This window comes from Nomia melanderi, chromosome 3, assembly GCF_051020985.1.
Source record: "Nomia melanderi isolate GNS246 chromosome 3, iyNomMela1, whole genome shotgun sequence".
NCBI lineage: Eukaryota > Metazoa > Arthropoda > Insecta > Hymenoptera > Halictidae > Nomia > Nomia melanderi.
In genome coordinates, this window is record NC_135001.1 from 11,988,020 (window position 1) to 12,005,233 (window position 17,214).

Genomic DNA, 17,214 nt, shown 5'->3' on the forward strand with positions numbered 1-17,214 from the left:
ATTAACTAATTAAAAAATTAATGGAACAGAAACAAACACACAGCACCATTCTAAATAATTCTTTTTATTTCTTCATTCGTCGCCACGTATCGCTCTATATTTGGCCAATTCATGTGGAAATACTCTATTCAGTTCTACCAGCATATTTGCTTTAAATTTTCTATACGCATCAATTTTTCCTTTTACTTGCTCATTTTTTGTTAATGCTTTCTCTATGCAGTCTTTTGTATACAATTGCGGATTTCTGCCTTGATCTATGTAACTGAAACCATATAAAAGCAATTAAACCTCTCATTTTAATAGTTGTTTATAGAAGATCTAGCTAAATTAATCCATGTGTACTCACTCAAAAACTTCCAAGGGTACATGAACATCTTGAACCTGAGACTTAAGTTTATCTATTTCTTGCAAACCGTTTACTAAAAGTTGACTGAAACCAAAAATGATGAAATAATACAATACAATATTCTTATCTTAACACAGTATATAAATTGTTGTTTAGTTGTATATATGAATATTTTCAACGATTCAAAAGTTGATGTTTTCTTGATTTTTTCGGAAAGATATATTCGAAATCAACAAAATGAAACAAAGTCAGATATTATGAATATTTCAACATTCGAACTACAAAGCACAAGTGTCAGTGTACAAAGAACAAATCGACACTGGGTAAGCATAAACGATACAAACAACAATACCTCTTATATAAAAGTAATGATTCAAAAATAATTACATATTATAACACTTACATCTTCTGATTCAGTACATTTTGTCCTTGAGGTTGAAAATCGCTCACTATAATACGTATTTGCCTTACATTTTCGATAAACAGTTCCAATTGTGTTTCTAAATTTTCTAGCGCGGACGCCATGTTTAATCATTCATGATGCGTAACTAAGTACTAACTTACACGACACTGCACATCTTCCTTATGATGCTTTTATACATATAGTATGGTAAGTACCTTATACAGAAGTAGGTACCTATAATTTTGTTCACAGACAGTGTAATCATAACCAATCCTGTGGAAAGAATGATGAATTTATAAATATATAAAACTTATGAGAGTGTAATTCTGAGCAATTTATACAGAATTACAATTAGTATTTCTGTTACGACACAGTAACGGATATACTTAAATAATAATATTCGATATTATACTGTACAAAGTCTTAATTTTATTAATAATATGACTTTGAATCGCGTAGTTGTAGGCAAGTTCGTTTTCACTTTGAAAATCCTATCAATTATTAGGTTATGTCATAAATATATTACCCAATTATGTAATTGTTTTAGGTGGTGGTAGAGGTTTCATCGGATCACATATAATGAAGGCACTAACTCTTGAAGGTATTTCATGTACATGTATTTCTCGAATGCCTGGACTTAATCGAATGTCATGGGTAACGTGAAGTACATGATATTTACGTAAATTGAATAATTGACAATATTAATACATAATGTAAAATCCGTAGCATGATGTAGAATATTATGGTTTACCTGAAGATACATCGGCTGTGATTAATGTTGCCGGTCAAAATATACTTGGTTTTCAACGTTGGTCAGAAGGATTTAAGCAAAATGTTATAAACAGCCGGGTGAGAACAACTAAATCTCTGGTTAAAGCAATAGTAAACACAAAAGCTAATGTTTTTGTAACAATTTCTGGAGTAGCTTATTATAAACCTGATAATGATATTGAGTATACAGAAGAAAGCAATTGTGAAAAATATGACTTTTTATCAGGTAAACTCTATATTTTATGTTTAATCTTTTCATACTGTATCGATTGTATTAGTATTATACGATCCTTTTATGTGCCAGAACTTTGTCACAAATGGGAGACAGCTGCACAAATACCACCAAATAGCAACATTAGACAGATTACAATTAGATCTGGTGTTGTATTAGGAAAAGATGGTGGTATGATTAAACAGATATATTTGCCATTTTTTATGGGTTTGGGTGGTCCAATTGCTAATGGAAATCAATATATGCCATGGATACACATAACAGATTTAGTCAATATGTTTCTATTTTCACTTAGAGAAGAAAATGTGCATGGTATATTGAATGGAGTTGCTCCACAGGTAATTATTTTAAAACCAACCAGAGTTAAACTTTTACAAGCCAACTCACTTTAAAAAATATTCTTAACAGATTATAACAAACAAAGAATTTACAAAAACATTTGCATCGACAATGTGGAGACCCGCATTTCTTCCTATTCCGCGCCCTGTTCTGAACATCCTGTTAAACCAAGAACGTGCGAAAGTTAGTAACAAAGTAGTTAATGACATTCATTAAATTATTATAATATTGCTTTTGACAATTATACTATACTTCTTTTCAGATTATGCTGGAGGGACAAAAAGTTATGCCAAAACGCGTTAAGAAATTAGGATTTGAGTACAAATATCCAGATATAAATTCTGCATGTGCAGAGATACTTGGTAAAAAGTAACTTATTTAGAGTTAGATAAACGCTCAATTATACTAAACTGAAGTTTAATTGTACATATTTATAAAATACAATAGTAATTCCTAAGCATGTGTACTTACATACATAAATATATGTTGATTCAATAATTAAAAAAATATTAGATCCTATGTTGTATAAAATCAATCATAGTTTGTATATGACAATGTAGGTAAAGGAAGTCCATACCTTCTTTCATATACCGTTAAAATTGTGAAATTAATAACTGATTTTCTTTATATTGTTCAAAGACTTATAAAACATGATTATCATTTTTCACTCAAAAAGAAATTTATTTCTTTTCGAAGTTCTTGCAGTTCTTTCCTTGTAAAACCTTGCATATTCACAGAAATTGTTTTCCCATCTTTGCACAGGATGAAAAGACCCATCTCTATTGAAATTCCAACATATCTGATGTTGCTTAGTTTAAATACAGTACAAAAGTTACACCCTGTTTTCAAACATAACTTGTCCAGCCAAGTGTATTTTTTAATAACAGCAATATCCTTATCCCTGTCTAATAATAAGTCTTGACATTCTCCAACTGTGTCTAAACAAAAAATGATCTCTCCCAGAAATAAGATAATTCGATAAAGATAGTTGTTTGTTGTAGGCCAGAATATTTTAATGAAAATAATTACTGTCACTGAAAATAATAAACGGCAATTTTAATATTCCATCTATATAATATACACATATACACAAAAAATTTCAAAGAAAATGAATATACACAAATATAATTATATCTTACGACTGAGGAACGATAATGTGATAAATTTCGGTTTCCGGGAAACATGTAATTTTCGTTCATTCGAAATTATAATTCGAGGTTTCGTAGATAAAATCATATTACATCGTGGAAATTGTTCACATTTACATTCAAGTTTTGATTAAAATAACATTTATATCACAGTAATAAAATAAATTTTGGTGATGTATCAGAAAGATGTTTAAAACTGTTTCTCAATTGTTATTCGCTGAAATATTGCTATCTGAAAAACGAAACTAAATAAAGTGGTATTTAATAGCTCTGTATATAATAATACCTGTACATTTGATTATCACTGAAATAAAATCGGGGGGAATGAAAACAGAGGTAAATAATAGACGGCAAGCGATCAGTGTTGTATCGTATCGTACATTTTATACATCTAGTTGTAAATAACTAGGTAATGTAATATATACATGATGTAAATATTTTTTGTGTACACATATACATATGTATACAAAAAAAAAATTTAGATTACAGCCTGACAAAACACGAGACGACGCATGGAAGAATGCCAAACTAACATATGCAAACAAGCGCACGACATATACACAAATAAGAAATCGGCAGATTATAAAATGGCGCGTGCAACAAGAACAGCTGTTATTGTTTACAGACGAACCTTTTCTATAGTGTGTACGAGTTGAGATTGATATAATATTTTTACGTGACGAACAACCAAGATCTGCGAGTTTTTTCGTAGAAGGTTAAAATAAAGTGAAATGCATCCTATGAAAAATAGAAAAGCATAAATTGCCACGATGACGGATGAGTTTCAACGGTAAAATAGTTTGTGTGTAGAGTGGTGGCAGTGGCAGCGGTGTTGTAACAGTGGTGGATATGATACTGTAGGTATTCAAGGAAAAGAAATTCTTAATGGAAAAATTAATCAGATTCATGGGTACGCTACCGATGATAATCATCGAGCGACTGGAAATCGAACTCTTTTGGAGTATTTTCCACGAGAAGCGAGAAAATTAAAACACGTCTGTCAAAGCAAGAGAAACGAAAGGAGAAGTAAGTTGCTCTAAAAAATTCAAGCAACACTTATTTCTCAAAAGTTTAACATTTCCTTAATTGCTGTACATGAAAGTGTGAACAAAGTGTTCGAAGAAGCGAGAAGTTGCATTCATAAATGTTCATGTAATTTCAAAGTAAAACGTACATGTCGAATATTCTACTTCCAAAGTTTTTAAAGAATCTAACAAATTCTACTTCTATGACGTTACTCATCGATCATTTAATTGTATTTTCGAAGTACTGGACAATTTTCTACGATTAAAAGATGACCAAATATCGTTCAGTATTGCAACGAGTCTCCAGTGATAATCGTCGTATCTACTACTTGTATGAGGTTAGAATTGATCGACGCAATTACATTTTTCTTTTTTTCTCATTTAAATTTCTTGTTTATATTTAACGTATTAAAGTCGAATATAATTTTTCCCATTACTGTACCGAATGATACTTAACGCGATTCAAAATAATCTTATTAGATATTTTATCACGGTCTATATTATTATAAAAGGTTTTATCATTATCATCGTCATTATTGTCATCCTCATCATTAACAGTATTGTCATTGTCTTCATCATCGTTGTCATCGTTGTCATCATCACCATCATCATTACCAGCATCACCACTATCAAATATCATCATCGTCATCACTACCACCACAACCATCATCATCATCATCATCATCAACATTATCACCATCATCATCATTATCACCACCACCACCACCACCACCACCACCACCACCACCATCATCATCATCATCATCATCATTACCATCATCATCATCATCATCATCATCATCATCATCATCATCATCATCATCATCCACATTATTATTTATTCCTGGATACTATAGTATATCCTTATCATGCAAACATTCATAATGACTTTAATGCTTACAAAGTATTTTTAACTGCTTTTTAATTTAAAATGTATTCTTTCCTTTTTCAGCTAGTTATATTTATTGAATAAATAATTCGTATAATTCATTAATATCAGTTTGATATATAGACCTTCAAAATTATTTAAAATATCTGTTAGATTTCACATCTTGTGTTCTTAATATTTCTATTCAATATTATCTTGTTAAATAATATTTACTTATTTCAAATGATATAAATGAAATATTATTGGATTTTTCTGTATAGGAATCACCATGAATGCCAGAACTCAATTATTCGAATTAAGTATGGAGGGCAGACAAGTGGATGAAGCAGTTGCAAGTATTTTTCATAGTGTTCTTTTTCATCGGAGTCTTGGTAAATTTAAGTACAAACAAGAAGGCAGCTATTCAGTAGGTACAGTCGGATACCAAGATGTCGACTGTGACTTTATTGATTTTACTTATGTTTGTTGTTCCTCGGTACACCTGGATCAAACTTTGAAACGCGAAATATCAGGCTTTTCTGAAGCCTTACGTTCTACCGATAGTCCAGGTTCTGGCCAGATATCCCTGGAATTCTTTCAAAAGAAGAAAAATCGTTGGCCTTTTCAACCAGAATGCATACCGTGGGAAGTATGGACTGTACGTTTGGAACTTATAAAATTAGCAACAGAGCATGAGAGACAGATATGCAGGGAAAAGGTTGGCGATCTTTTAACGGATAAGATTCTATATATAACGGAAGTAATGAATCGACACGATTATCTCCCTAAAATGCCGAACCAAGCCGAATTGGATCTGATCTTTGATACATCGTATCCAGATATTCAACCATATTTGTTTAAATTATCCTTTACAACGTCTAGTCCATCGAGTACAACAATGGGTAACACAATGAAAAAATTGATCAAAGAGACATTATCTATTTAGTTATAATAGTTTGCGAAGACTCGTTAGCGCAATGCGTTTGCAACGCGAATTATAATATTTTAAATAAAGAAGCTTAACAATCAGTGTTTAACAACCGAAGAATTTTACGTTCTCCTCGTCGAATCAAGTTTATTCTTTTTCATTTGACCGTTTTCGCATAAAACTGATTTGTATTTTGTATGTTTCTGATTCTCTCACGATTGTTAAACAAAGATTGGAGATTAAAGACTAGAGATTAAAGGCGCAAAGAACCGTGTGGTTCTTTTGCATGTTTTAACGAAACCATTTTTTGGCTTCTATCCACATTAGTTCTGTACCAAGAATGCGCATTGGAAATGAAACAACAAAATAATACCTGAAATAATTACGATTGTTTAGACACGAAAAATTGATTAATTTTTTCTGGTAGAAAGGAAACGGATGGTGTATATAATAATATAAAATAATTATGTTTTACTTTTTTATTAGAATTGTTTGTTCTGCGTAGGGGATCTGTTACTTCATCTTCCACTATTCAATTAAATGGTAAATGTTCCTCTGTTGTTTTAGAAATTCAAATTCATTTGTATTCCTTCCGTTTCTGTAAAACATTAATAACATAACAGATCTTTAGACACGATTGTTCTTATTTTTCTAAAAGTCTCGTTGTAATAATAAAAAGGTTAATTGTAGATACATATAACAGTACACGCTGTTTGTTTCAGAAACAAAAAAAACCAGCAGCAATTAATTTATTTTAGTGGATTATGCCTTCTTTGTTGTATGTATTTGAACGATTACAGTGTTACACCAGATATTGTTGATTCTTGTGGATCTAAAAATTACATTTCATCAACATTGCGACATATAGATTGAGAAAAATAATTTAAATGAGAATGTTATCTGCTACCACAATTAATGCAGTAATTGAATGACTACTGCAGATAATGAATAGTTTAATTTGTATTTACAAGATTGGAACGTGCGCGTCATTTACAATTCACACATATAAATAAGGAAAACAAGATTTGTTGTTGAATCGTATCACAACGTTTCTTATTTAATTTGATTATTAAATATTACATATTCCGTGTACCAAACAGTGAAATAAGTAAGTGAATAACAATAGTAAACTACAGTGTATGATTTGGCATATTATAGTGTAATATGATGTGATATGATATGGTATGATATGGTATGATATGGTATGATATGGTATGATAGGGTATGTTATGATTCGGTATGACATGGTATAGTATGATATGATATGGTCTGGTGTGTTAGAGGAAATTTGAACTTATGGCATTCAAAGAATTACGAATTATTTGTACGAAGACATTTGAAGTATGTAGTTTGTAAAAAGTTTTCGAAAATTTCATGCCTTCGTACAAAATTTTTATAATAGCAAAGAAATGATTAAAAACTAGTAAGTAAACTGTATAATAGCGCGTATTGAATGAAAGCGATAAAGCTGTTGTTTATTAATTCAAAGCGTATTTTGAACATTTTGCGATCACGTAACGAATGAAAGTTAGAGTAACCGATTAAACGAATTGAGAAAAATGGAACTCGAAGGGGCTTCGGTCTTTACAGCAAGAATTTTGAACAAGTTAGAGGAGTGTATGAAATAGTATTGTAAATAGAAAAATACTTGAAAATTTTAATTATCATGAAAATAACTTATACTTCGAGACCTGTTTTTTCCTTTTTGTATGACCAATTGATTGTCAAAACTATAACAAAACATGCTTTCGTTTTTCTTTATATATTTCCTATAATGTAACTGTTAGCGATCTGTTCCAATGTTTGTTTAAATGCCTTTAACACTAGAACTACCAAGCAGTCAAATTGACTTCCTTTTATTTTTCTGGAGACATCATAAGAGTGTATTTATTGAGATTTTTATTAACATATATTTTAGTTCGCACAACATCAAATCAAGTTACTTGGTAATTTCTCTCAGAAACGCTTGTCTCTTCTCAATAATTGAAAAAGAAAAAGAAATCAAAAATACCTCATTTTGATCTATCTGGTAGCTTTAGTGTTAAATTCATCGCAGCGTTTGCATCACATCGCACCGCATTGCATCGCAACGTGTGCATCGCATCGCATCGCATCGAATCGAATATCATAATTGTAACACATAAATTTTCAGGGCAAAACAATTTTCTGAATTAATTGATTTCAAATCTGCACGGAATCGTACATGCCGTGCACTGTTATAATTCACAATAAATGCACAACTTTTGTGGAAGGTGAATCGTCCTGAAGATTATAGAATATTGTATAATGAGAATGTCATGCGACGTTGGTTGTATATCAAAATGAATGCGCATATGCAATCGGGATACGGTAATCATGAAGCCTGAGATGCGGGTCAAATTCAAGGAAACAGACGCGTTCTTCTTCACGAGTTTGATATTTTTATACGGTCATCGATTTTCCGACTGTTATTTCAACGATACACACATGCGCATCATATATATTTTTGGCGAATCGTTGCATATACTGTACGCTGTATACTATAAATTGCATATTGTATACTGCACACTGTATATACCGTATATTATATATTGAGCATTGTAGAAATTCCAATGAAAGATTTAATCAATCGATAAGAAAATAAGAAAATAAGAAAAATCAAGCAAACGCAACAAAAATTGATTCGACCACACCGTTATAAAGTGCTACCAGCTTTTCAATGAGACTGGGATTATTCAATATGAAGAGATGTGTGTGAGAAAAAAAAAGTATTCGGGAAGAAGGAAGAGTCGTGCAAATGAAGGAAAACATTTAAGTGTACAGGTGCAATGAACAATTTTTGAAACACTTGCATAAGGATGTATTTATGTTTCGATTCAAATGATTGTACATATGTTCAAAAATACACATACATAAGGCAGGTAAACACGAATAAGAAATAGTTGATAATAGAGATGCGTTGATAACAAGGTATTACGTATACATCTATATAGATAGAATAGCGACAAAAACGTTGCTTAGCTGTACAATGAGGTAATGGAAATGCTTTACACTCTATGATTTATCACGAGAATCAGGCGGATAAACGATTTAATAAATTACTTTATTTTATAATTTCGACTTCTTCCTATAGAGAAGAGGAGAATGCATATGACACGCGACGACAGAACATATACCAAATATATAAGATGATTAATCGTGAGTAAGAGGGGGAATAGACGTGACGACACGTGATACAAAGAAAAAAGAAAGCTGTGAAATATAGGGGAGCCAAGAGAAAAATATAGTCTAGACCAGGAGTGGGCACGTATGAGGTCAATGAAATAGTCGTATGTCGGTTTTTATAGATTGTCAAGAGCTACACCGTATTTTATATGTTAAATTTTATAAAAATATCTGTCACATTAAAGTTGTTGTGCAATGAAAAAAAAATATGAAATAATAAAAATAAAATCGGATTTCAATGGGAGCCGCACTTAACTTATCTAAGGGTCGCATTTGCCCACCGTTGGTCTAGACTCTAGAGTCCGGACATATGGTGTATTGTAAACGCCTGCGCGAAGGAACGGTGGCACACGACCGGTTCACTTCACCAGCGATTTTTCATTCTCAGTCGTCGATAGAAAAGGCCGGCGGTGAATGCGTTTCGTTATATTTTGTCGTTGCGTTTCGCATAATGTCGCGCGTATCTTTGCTTTCTACGTTTCCGTTTGCGCTTAACCACCCTCTTTTCGCTTGTTCGGTAAAACATTGAAGATCTACAGAAAAAAATGTTTAAAAATGTTTGAAAACGGACATATCGAGTTTCCGAGTATCGTCCGAAGAGGATTTAAGACTATTACGTGATATTCTTGTTCGACTCGAGAGTGATTACATGCATCGTTTATCGGAAATTTGCTTTTATGTACTCCCGATGCGATTCATTTTTCGAAAAAAGATTGCGTCGAATTGTGTTTTTATTATTATCATCGTCGTCTCTCCTCTTCTTCTTTATCTTCTTTGTCTCTTTTGTATGCTTTTTCCTTTTCCGGCGCGAATCACGAGACATTGAGCGATCATGACGGATGATCGAACAAAGATTTCAACAGGTGGCTTGAAATCGAATTTAACGGTTGCGCATCTTGTACGCGCGTCGCGCGCGTATATATTCTTCTGAGCGATCGATTCGTGAAATTTCAAATTTCAAATTTTACGAGTCGTACGAGATCACGAGGCAACTAGAAGAATTCTTTCGCATAGCGACTGTAGTTGACGCATTCCTGATGGAAAAAAGAGGTAGCGGACGAGTCACGAGTGCGCAGATTGGTTCTATTTCTGGAGATTGTTTTCAACCGGTTAACCTCGAGACATAGCAGATTTTCCTATTTTTAAGATAGCTCGTTCGATTCGATGGAACCAATTCGGAGGAAAAGACTAGTTAGTAGGAAAAAGGGGTAGCTTTCATGGGATGCGCGAGACGAGAGACGATCGCGTTGCGTCGCGTCGCGTCGCGTCGCGTCCCACGATCAGTTTCGGCGCGCGTCTTCCGTCTATTCGTTTTCCTGAAATCAAGACAGTCGCAAAAATGTAATTTGCGCTCACAGTTTGTCAACGACAAAGCATGCGAGGAAGAATGATCAATCGTTTCCTGTAAAAAACGAAAACGAAAACGATATAAATCAACAATGAACGCGATGGCAAATGTGTATGAGGAGACAAACTGGAACGAGGGTAATTCGAGTCGTTCAAGCGTCGAGGGCGACGTGATATCCAACCCTATGGTGCAAATTATTTTTTCTATTCTTTACGCGAGCATCTTTATTTCGGGAGTGTTCGGTAACGCGTTAGTGTGTTTCGTGGTAGCGCGAAGTCGTCAAATGCAGACCGTAACGAATCTATTCATCACAAATTTAGCACTGAGTGACGTGTTACTCTGTGTTCTCGCGGTACCGTTCACGCCTCTTTACACGTTTCTTGGCAGTTGGGTATTCGGCAGAACCCTTTGTCATTTGGTCCCGTACGCTCAAGGTGTCAGCGTGTACACGAGCACACTGACCTTGACAAGTATCGCGATCGACAGATTCATGGTAATCATATACCCGTTGCAGCCTCGTATGAAAATCGAAGTTTGTCTAGCCGTGATCTTTGGCATTTGGACAGTGGCTCTGCTGGTCACTCTGCCGTACGGGCTTTACATGCACCTGGAAGAACCGCACACATATTGCGAAGAGCACTGGCCGAGCGAAAGATTTCGCAAAATCTTTAGCTCCGTTACTTCGATGCTTCAATTCCTCTTACCCTTCTTAGTGATCGCTTTTTGTTATACTCGTGTTTCGATCAAACTAAGGGATCGAGCCAGATCGAAACCCGGTGCCAAATCCGATAAGAAAGAGAAAGCTGACAGAGAAAGAAAGAAACGAACGAATCGAATGTTGATAGCCATGGTCACAATATTCGGTATTTCTTGGTTACCGCTGAACATTGTCAACGTCGTCGACGACTTTTATTCACTGGCCGACGATTGGACCTACTACAGACTTTGCTTTTTTATGACGCATTGTCTTGCAATGAGCAGCACCTGCTACAATCCGTTTCTTTACGCTTGGCTCAACGATAACTTTCGCAAAGAGTTTAAACAAGTACGAACTTATCGTCGTCGGACCATCGGTTGCACTTTTTCATTTCAATTACAATTTCTTAGTTCTTCTCGCAAATCTCTCTCTTACTTTTCTTCCCTTTCCTTTCCCTTTCTATTTTTTTCTTTTCCTTCTTCTTCTTCCTCTTCTTCTTCTTCCTCTTCTTCTTCTTCTCTTCCACCTTTCATACTTCCTTCTTTTCCTTTTTCCTTTCATCGTTTCACGTTTTGCATCTGCATCTCAACAGAAAATGTATCGCAAGTTTCATTTATCATCATTGTTTCTAAGGTACTTCCATTTTTTCCGAGAACCGTTGACGGGCACAGTCCAAGAAGCGCCGAAGGATTTGGGAACGATAAAACCTGTAATGGTAACAACACCTTTCAGGAATCGTTGCTAACGAGTCAGACTCGAAGCAAAGAACCCATTCAGGAGGGTTGCGAATTAATCATTTTCGGTGAAATCGCTACTAACGTATCCAGAGAGTTCGAAGAAGAAACTGTGACACCCTGTTGAATACAGGCAATATAATTTTTCGGTAAGCGATGCCGTTCTTTCTCTCTAATTTTGCCCTATACACCGATGCTATCTATGTACGCTACAGTATTCTATTCGATACAGTACCCTTTTGATACGCACTTTTCAATTTTTCATTCTGTTTTATCATTCCTCTTTCTTTAGTTATTCCATGTCTTGCATAGCTTCAGTTTTCATTTCATTCCTTTCCTTTTATATAAATAAATACATGTACCTACACGTGTTTGTACATAAATTAACGGGAGGAATACATTTACAATATTTTTTTCCGTTAAAACAGCCTGTTCTTATCGGTTCGAGTAAACTGTAAGGGTATCCCTTCTCAAAACCGATTATGTTATCTGTTAGTTGTTGGTCGATGGACTTTCGGTGGAGGTGTTGGAGATACAAAAATTGCCTCGTGTTGTCACCAACAGATTACGAACCTCAAGTTTTTTATTTAGTTTCAACGACAAAAATCATGGTAATCGGCAAGCAGAAGCTTATCAGAACCGATTATTCTTATGTGAGGCACGGTTTAATCGATAGAATCGTTTTCTTGATTGACTCAAAATGACGCGAATGTCGATTCGGGGATGAACTGCGAATCATTTTATATATTCCATATTTTGTATAAAATAAAAGAGTAAATGCTAATGTTAGGCTTACTAATTGTAAGTAAACAAAAGGATATTTTCTCCCGCAACAATTTTATTTTGCACGAGGCGCACTGTCACCAGAAAGACTAAAATAACATACCGTTATTCTTAAAGTATTGTTTAAATCGTGATCGACTGTTCATCCGTTTCGAATATTTTTTTAACGGTCCCTGCTGCTTTGTCGTCCGCACCAATTATTTACATCTACATAATGCGTAGTACGCATACGTATATATGCAATACGCGTACATACTACGGTACATGTATGTATATGCATATCTATGCATGTACATTATTATTAGCTTGTTGAGTTGCTTTCACTGACATCACGTTTTATGTCCATTATCGTCCACTATCGTACGCTATCATCCTTTATCACCGTTTGCACTTTAACATTGTGCCATTTCACGATCCTGTCCTAAAACTGTTTTTTGTCTACCTTTCAGCCACTTCGTTGTTGCTTCGCTTCATTCCGATATCGTCAAAATAGGACAACTCGATATTGATTGGAAATAATGTACACACTATTTATTTATCATGAAAATTTATGTCTTCTGTGATAGAAATGATTGACGCTAAATAAACGTCAAAATTATTTTTGCCATTACTTTTAGTAACCTCATCCGTTTTTTTTTTTCATTTTTATGATTTCTCGTTCATCATTCATTATTCGTTATTCCTTTAGCTTAGTATTCGTATAAGCAAAAGTATACGCCTTGATGGTATTTCGCGTCGGCTGTGTTACAGTTACAGAAGCCTTTGCATTCATGACTCTCCTATTGAGAAAAATTGTAACCAGTCATTGTCAATCGAAAATATCAAATAATACCTGTTCTAGATTCCTGGTATGATTCATCAAAGATCTGAACGATGGACGGATTGATACTTTTCTCGTTCGTGCTTCGAATTTATTTACCCTGCGAAAAAGTGCAAGAAAGTGGAAAAAAGTAATAAAAATCACTCGAGAAACCAATGAATGTTGTAGATATGATAACAATCTCGCAAGAATCATCGAGCATTCCCGAGGGCGACTTTTTTCCCCTTCGGTCCGGCTCCGATTTCAGTTCTACAATAACTGCTCATTATCCTGGCAAATGATTGCGGTAACCCGAGTCTACCACGGAAGGAACGAGACGCTGGTCTAGAGATAAATGTGCCAGGGGGAGAAAGAATGGGATACTGACTAGAACAGAGGGAATAAAAATAAACCACAATTAGTACATTTCCAAGACAGAAAAATTGATCGATACGAATCATAAGAATTCCTGATTTAGAAATTCGATACTCCTTTTCTTCTAAACATTTACATTTTCATTTCAAATTCATCACGAAGGAAAGAAGAAATGAACGAATCTAAAAACATGTTGGTATTTTTATTAACATTTTTACACATTTGAATAGTTACATAGCAGATTGAAATCCGCCTTTCTTTTATACAAAGATAAATACAATATGTACTTTAACAGCAATGAATACGACTACGTGTGCGACGTATTCTCTTCAAAACATCTTTATTCGGTAAACAATAACTCTCTTTCTTTCTTTCCTGTTCACTTCCGAGTCTCAATGACTCGTGTTTATGTCCGTATTCGTGTCCATATTCTGGTATGTACACATATCTTTACTTGACACACGCCCGATTATCATCATCATAACATGATTAAAAATACGCATGTAACCGATACAATAAATATCTGTTGATATTTTGTTAATATATACAAACGCATATATATAAATATTAGTACTTAAACATTTTAGTCGAGTTTCTGAAATTAGGTTTATATTCGAGTTGATTACAGTGTTTGCGTATATGTACACGTGCATTTGACTGTTACATCGCATCAAAACTTACGTTCTTGTAAAGCAATGAAAATATGCGATAATTTCACTAATTTATCGTCATAATCTGTAATCAACTATGAATGATAGACTAATATCAAAGGAAATGTTCTTTAATAAATTCTGTAATAATTACTAAGGATAAACAAAATCAATCGTATTTTTATGATCTGACGACGTTTACGTTTAAGGTATGAATAATGTAAAACGAATCATTCTAACAAAGGAATCTGAATTATTAAGTATACTTTCTAAATTACTCGTGTTGCAAATGTATTGTGCGCGTACAATTGCATGGACCTCCCTCTAACATTAGCACACTTACACTCGCTCTCTCGCTCTCTCCCTCACTCACACACGCACCCACGCATACACACCCCTCTTTTAGTTACTCTAGCTCCTCCCTACCTTTCTTTGTTTTCTCTTTTGTTCAATGTTAAAATTATTAAAATGTTTATTGATATAAATATACAAGCGAATTTCATCTAAGCCACAATTTTAATCGCAGAGCATCCACACCATTTAGGTAATACCGAAATAATCGTTTATCACGTACAAAGCCTAAATTTTCGTACAAACGTAGCGCTGGACGATTAGTGATCTCAGTTTCCAAAACTACCTCGTCTGCATTATCTTCCATCATTGCTTGTATCGCTCTCCTTACCAAATTTGATCCAACTTTCCGTTTTCGATATTTCACGTCAACAGCTAACATAGCAATGTATCCACGTTTTATTACCTCTCTATGGATATCCAACTTGCAGACAATGGCACCGATACACTTGTCACCATGCATCGCCTTGATGAACAAAAAGTAAGAATTTTCTGTAAATTCTACACCTGCAAGACAAAGGAATCCAACGAAAACTGGCTAAAAGTTCTTACACTTTCTTCTTGCATCAAGGTGAATCACTTATCTTAGAAAATGTATAGATGCGAAAAAAACAACTTTCCATACTAACATCTTTCTAACAAGTTTAATATTTCGACAAGTATACATACCAAAAAACATAATTTAGGCCAATTATAAATAAAGTATCTATATGTGTAAATGGAATATGGTTCGCTTAAATCCTTTTGTATCAAGTGCATAATATGGGGCATTTGCAATTCACTTGTGTAGCTAACGTATTGAATGTTATTGTCACTATTTTCCGGAGACAACGTTTTTGCTTCCTCTAAACACATACAGAAGAATATTATAAGAATAAGTTAATAGGAATACAATTCGTGTTACATCTATAATTAAACCTTGATCATGTAAATATGCAAACTTCAAAAACTTCATAAAGAAACTACTTTTGACTTGTTCATGTAATATTTAATAATAATTACGTCTTATAAATACCTCCTGCAAAAATAATAACATTTAAATACCAATTTCTCATACCTTCTTCATTAATATGACCTTGACGAGCCATACCATTTGTACGTGGTTCTTCGTACTCATCGTTCGTTGTCAGACTCAGCCGAGACATAATGTTTAAATTAGTGATTTCTGTTACTGAATTTTCCATTTCTCCTTCAATATTACTCGATTCGACCTCCGATTCAACTGTGTCTGTAACGTTGTTCAACTGCACGCTTTCCATTTTTCTTAATTTTTTAATGATTTGTAATGCTCGAATTCTACTTCTTAAAGTAGTATATATAGGACGTCCCAATAGTATTATTTTTTATTTTTTACATATAATCCTGATACACCATCAGAGTTTTTCGACAGGAGACACACTTTTCAATCGAATTTTCATAATTATGGTAAATTGAATCACCTATTGATACTATTTTTACTTTAAAATCCGGATATCCGACATAAATCGTTCATCAACAGCCACCATTTTGAATTTCCAGTGATAACAGCTAGTATTAAAGCATAAACAATATAATTTCACCAGAAGCAACGGTTCCTTACGAAAAAGAGTATTACTCCTGTTCCTTCATAAAATTTGCGAGGTTTAGGGAGACGCTCGGAAATTGTGAATGTTATTTTTTTTATCATCCTCACTGGTTTATATTCAGCGCTAATCCTCTATCTCGATGATTTTTTAAATCAGGTGTTTAACTTACTCGCCTCGTGCTAGTATTCGAAAACAGCGTTCCCCCACTACCCCTACTTAAAGAGCTGCCACAGATTGTATATTGTCCGTTGTTTGAAAAATCTACCATTTCGGCACAAGAATAAGAGGGGGTCTCTCGCTAGGGATTTTGTTTATGATTTTGATTGGTTATGTGTAACCGTATTAACGAATAGCAAATTAGTATCGAAAATGAGATGAGAAAAAATTAAAGCTGACCAATACGATTCACATTCCTTTCAGGACTTTTGCGTGAACAACGTGAAATATTTATTCTGCACATGGAAACAGCTCTGGGACGACAACGGTATTTTGTTTATAGTTTTGATTGGTTACTAGTAACAGTACTGACGAATAGCAAATTAGTATTCAGAATGAGATTAGAACAGATGAAAACTGATCAATTAGACCTGCATTCCTCAGCCTATCCATTGAGTGACAAACGGACAATATAAACTGTATAATCACTGA

At 34.0% G+C, this 17,214-nt stretch overlaps 6 protein-coding genes and 1 long non-coding RNA gene across 15 annotated transcripts; 3 read left to right on the forward strand and 4 right to left on the reverse strand.

Annotated features, from left to right (window-relative positions):
* Positions 1–47: 47 nt before the first annotated feature.
* MED10 (mediator complex subunit 10) lies at positions 48–897 on the reverse strand. The gene is made up of 3 exons (XM_031979436.2): positions 750–897; positions 347–430; positions 48–262 (listed from the first exon to the last, which is right to left on the reverse strand). The coding sequence occupies exons 1-3, from the start codon at positions 869–871 to the stop codon at positions 73–75; spliced, it is 396 nt and encodes a 131-aa protein (XP_031835296.1). The 5' UTR covers positions 872–897; the 3' UTR covers positions 48–72.
* Positions 807–2,603, forward strand: LOC116428158 (epimerase family protein SDR39U1). 2 transcript variants are annotated; one of them, XM_031979424.2, is made up of 6 exons: positions 807–956; positions 1,297–1,403; positions 1,476–1,746; positions 1,825–2,090; positions 2,161–2,274; positions 2,354–2,603. In XM_031979424.2, the coding sequence occupies exons 2-6, from the start codon at positions 1,329–1,331 to the stop codon at positions 2,462–2,464; spliced, it is 837 nt and encodes a 278-aa protein (XP_031835284.1). In that variant the 5' UTR covers positions 807–956; positions 1,297–1,328; the 3' UTR covers positions 2,465–2,603. The 2 variants fall into 2 exon arrangements, with proteins under 2 accessions (XP_031835284.1, XP_031835283.1); XM_031979423.2 differs by lacking the exon at positions 807–956 and adding an exon at positions 1,065–1,214.
* On the reverse strand, positions 1,822–3,655 carry LOC116428161 (uncharacterized). 3 transcript variants are annotated; one of them, XM_031979432.2, is made up of 3 exons: positions 3,526–3,655; positions 3,231–3,471; positions 1,822–3,125 (listed from the first exon to the last, which is right to left on the reverse strand). In XM_031979432.2, exons 2-3 carry the CDS (start codon positions 3,325–3,327, stop codon positions 2,749–2,751), a joined length of 474 nt encoding a protein of 157 aa, XP_031835292.1. In that variant the 5' UTR covers positions 3,328–3,471; positions 3,526–3,655; the 3' UTR covers positions 1,822–2,748. The 3 variants fall into 3 exon arrangements, with proteins under 3 accessions (XP_031835292.1, XP_031835293.1, XP_031835291.1); XM_031979433.2 differs by having other exon boundaries at positions 3,231–3,456; positions 3,526–3,644; XM_031979431.2 differs by having other exon boundaries at positions 3,231–3,484; positions 3,526–3,619.
* A 458-nt stretch (positions 3,656–4,113) lies between these two features.
* Atg101 (autophagy-related protein 101) lies at positions 4,114–9,153 on the forward strand. 3 transcript variants are annotated; one of them, XM_031979429.2, is made up of 3 exons: positions 4,114–4,265; positions 4,507–4,602; positions 5,414–9,153. In XM_031979429.2, exon 3 carries the CDS (start codon positions 5,422–5,424, stop codon positions 6,076–6,078), a length of 657 nt encoding a protein of 218 aa, XP_031835289.1. In that variant the 5' UTR covers positions 4,114–4,265; positions 4,507–4,602; positions 5,414–5,421; the 3' UTR covers positions 6,079–9,153. The 3 variants fall into 3 exon arrangements, with proteins under 3 accessions (XP_031835289.1, XP_031835288.1, XP_076221779.1); XM_076365664.1 differs by lacking the exon at positions 4,114–4,265 and having other exon boundaries at positions 4,453–4,602; positions 5,414–5,563; positions 5,666–9,153; XM_031979428.2 differs by lacking the exon at positions 4,507–4,602 and having other exon boundaries at positions 4,122–4,265.
* Positions 7,947–13,046, reverse strand: LOC116428164 (uncharacterized). Its single transcript, XR_012998173.1, has 2 exons — positions 12,930–13,046; positions 7,947–12,016 (listed from the first exon to the last, which is right to left on the reverse strand). It is a non-coding gene; the product is annotated as an uncharacterized LOC116428164 (long non-coding RNA).
* LOC116428157 (prolactin-releasing peptide receptor) lies at positions 9,661–15,468 on the forward strand. Of its 4 annotated transcripts, none has more exons than XM_076365659.1 (3): positions 9,661–9,781; positions 10,623–12,192; positions 13,668–15,468. In XM_076365659.1, exon 2 carries the CDS (start codon positions 10,704–10,706, stop codon positions 12,168–12,170), a length of 1,467 nt encoding a protein of 488 aa, XP_076221774.1. In that variant the 5' UTR covers positions 9,661–9,781; positions 10,623–10,703; the 3' UTR covers positions 12,171–12,192; positions 13,668–15,468. The 4 variants fall into 4 exon arrangements, with proteins under 4 accessions (XP_076221774.1, XP_076221775.1, XP_076221776.1 ...); XM_076365660.1 differs by lacking the exon at positions 9,661–9,781 and having other exon boundaries at positions 10,704–11,942; positions 12,042–12,192; XM_076365661.1 differs by lacking the exon at positions 9,661–9,781 and having other exon boundaries at positions 10,704–11,657; positions 11,943–12,192.
* LOC116428159 (N-alpha-acetyltransferase 30) lies at positions 14,182–16,809 on the reverse strand. Its single transcript, XM_031979427.2, has 3 exons — positions 16,059–16,809; positions 15,671–15,846; positions 14,182–15,467 (listed from the first exon to the last, which is right to left on the reverse strand). The coding sequence occupies exons 1-3, from the start codon at positions 16,258–16,260 to the stop codon at positions 15,150–15,152; spliced, it is 696 nt and encodes a 231-aa protein (XP_031835287.1). The 5' UTR covers positions 16,261–16,809; the 3' UTR covers positions 14,182–15,149.
* Positions 16,810–17,214: the final 405 nt, after the last annotated feature.

Coding starts and splice junctions, on each gene's coding strand:
- MED10 (XM_031979436.2), bottom strand. CDS start 871: ATGGCGTCCGCGCTAGAAAATTTAGAAACACAATTGGAACTGTTTATC. Junction 431..749: donor AATGTACTGAATCAGAAGAT/GTAAGTGTTATA, acceptor TTTTGGTTTCAG/TCAACTTTTAGTAAACGGTT. Junction 263..346: donor GTACCCTTGGAAGTTTTTGA/GTGAGTACACAT, acceptor ATATGGTTTCAG/TTACATAGATCAAGGCAGAA.
- LOC116428158 (XM_031979423.2), top strand. CDS start 1,190: ATGACTTTGAATCGCGTAGTTGTAG. Junction 1,215..1,296: donor TTTGAATCGCGTAGTTGTAG/GCAAGTTCGTTT, acceptor TAATTGTTTTAG/GTGGTGGTAGAGGTTTCATC. Junction 2,091..2,160: donor TGAATGGAGTTGCTCCACAG/GTAATTATTTTA, acceptor TATTCTTAACAG/ATTATAACAAACAAAGAATT.
- LOC116428161 (XM_031979432.2), bottom strand. CDS start 3,327: ATGATTTTATCTACGAAACCTCGAATTATAATTTCGAATGAACGAAAA. Junction 3,126..3,230: donor CACATTATCGTTCCTCAGTC/GTAAGATATAAT, acceptor TATTATTTTCAG/TGACAGTAATTATTTTCATT.
- Atg101 (XM_031979429.2), top strand. CDS start 5,422: ATGAATGCCAGAACTCAATTATTCGAATTAAGTATGGAGGGCAGACAA.
- LOC116428157 (XM_076365659.1), top strand. CDS start 10,704: ATGAACGCGATGGCAAATGTGTATGAGGAGACAAACTGGAACGAGGGT.
- LOC116428159 (XM_031979427.2), bottom strand. CDS start 16,260: ATGGAAAGCGTGCAGTTGAACAACGTTACAGACACAGTTGAATCGGAG. Junction 15,847..16,058: donor AGGTCATATTAATGAAGAAG/GTATGAGAAATT, acceptor GTATGTGTTTAG/AGGAAGCAAAAACGTTGTCT. Junction 15,468..15,670: donor GGCCTAAATTATGTTTTTTG/GTATGTATACTT, acceptor TTGTTCATCAAG/GCGATGCATGGTGACAAGTG.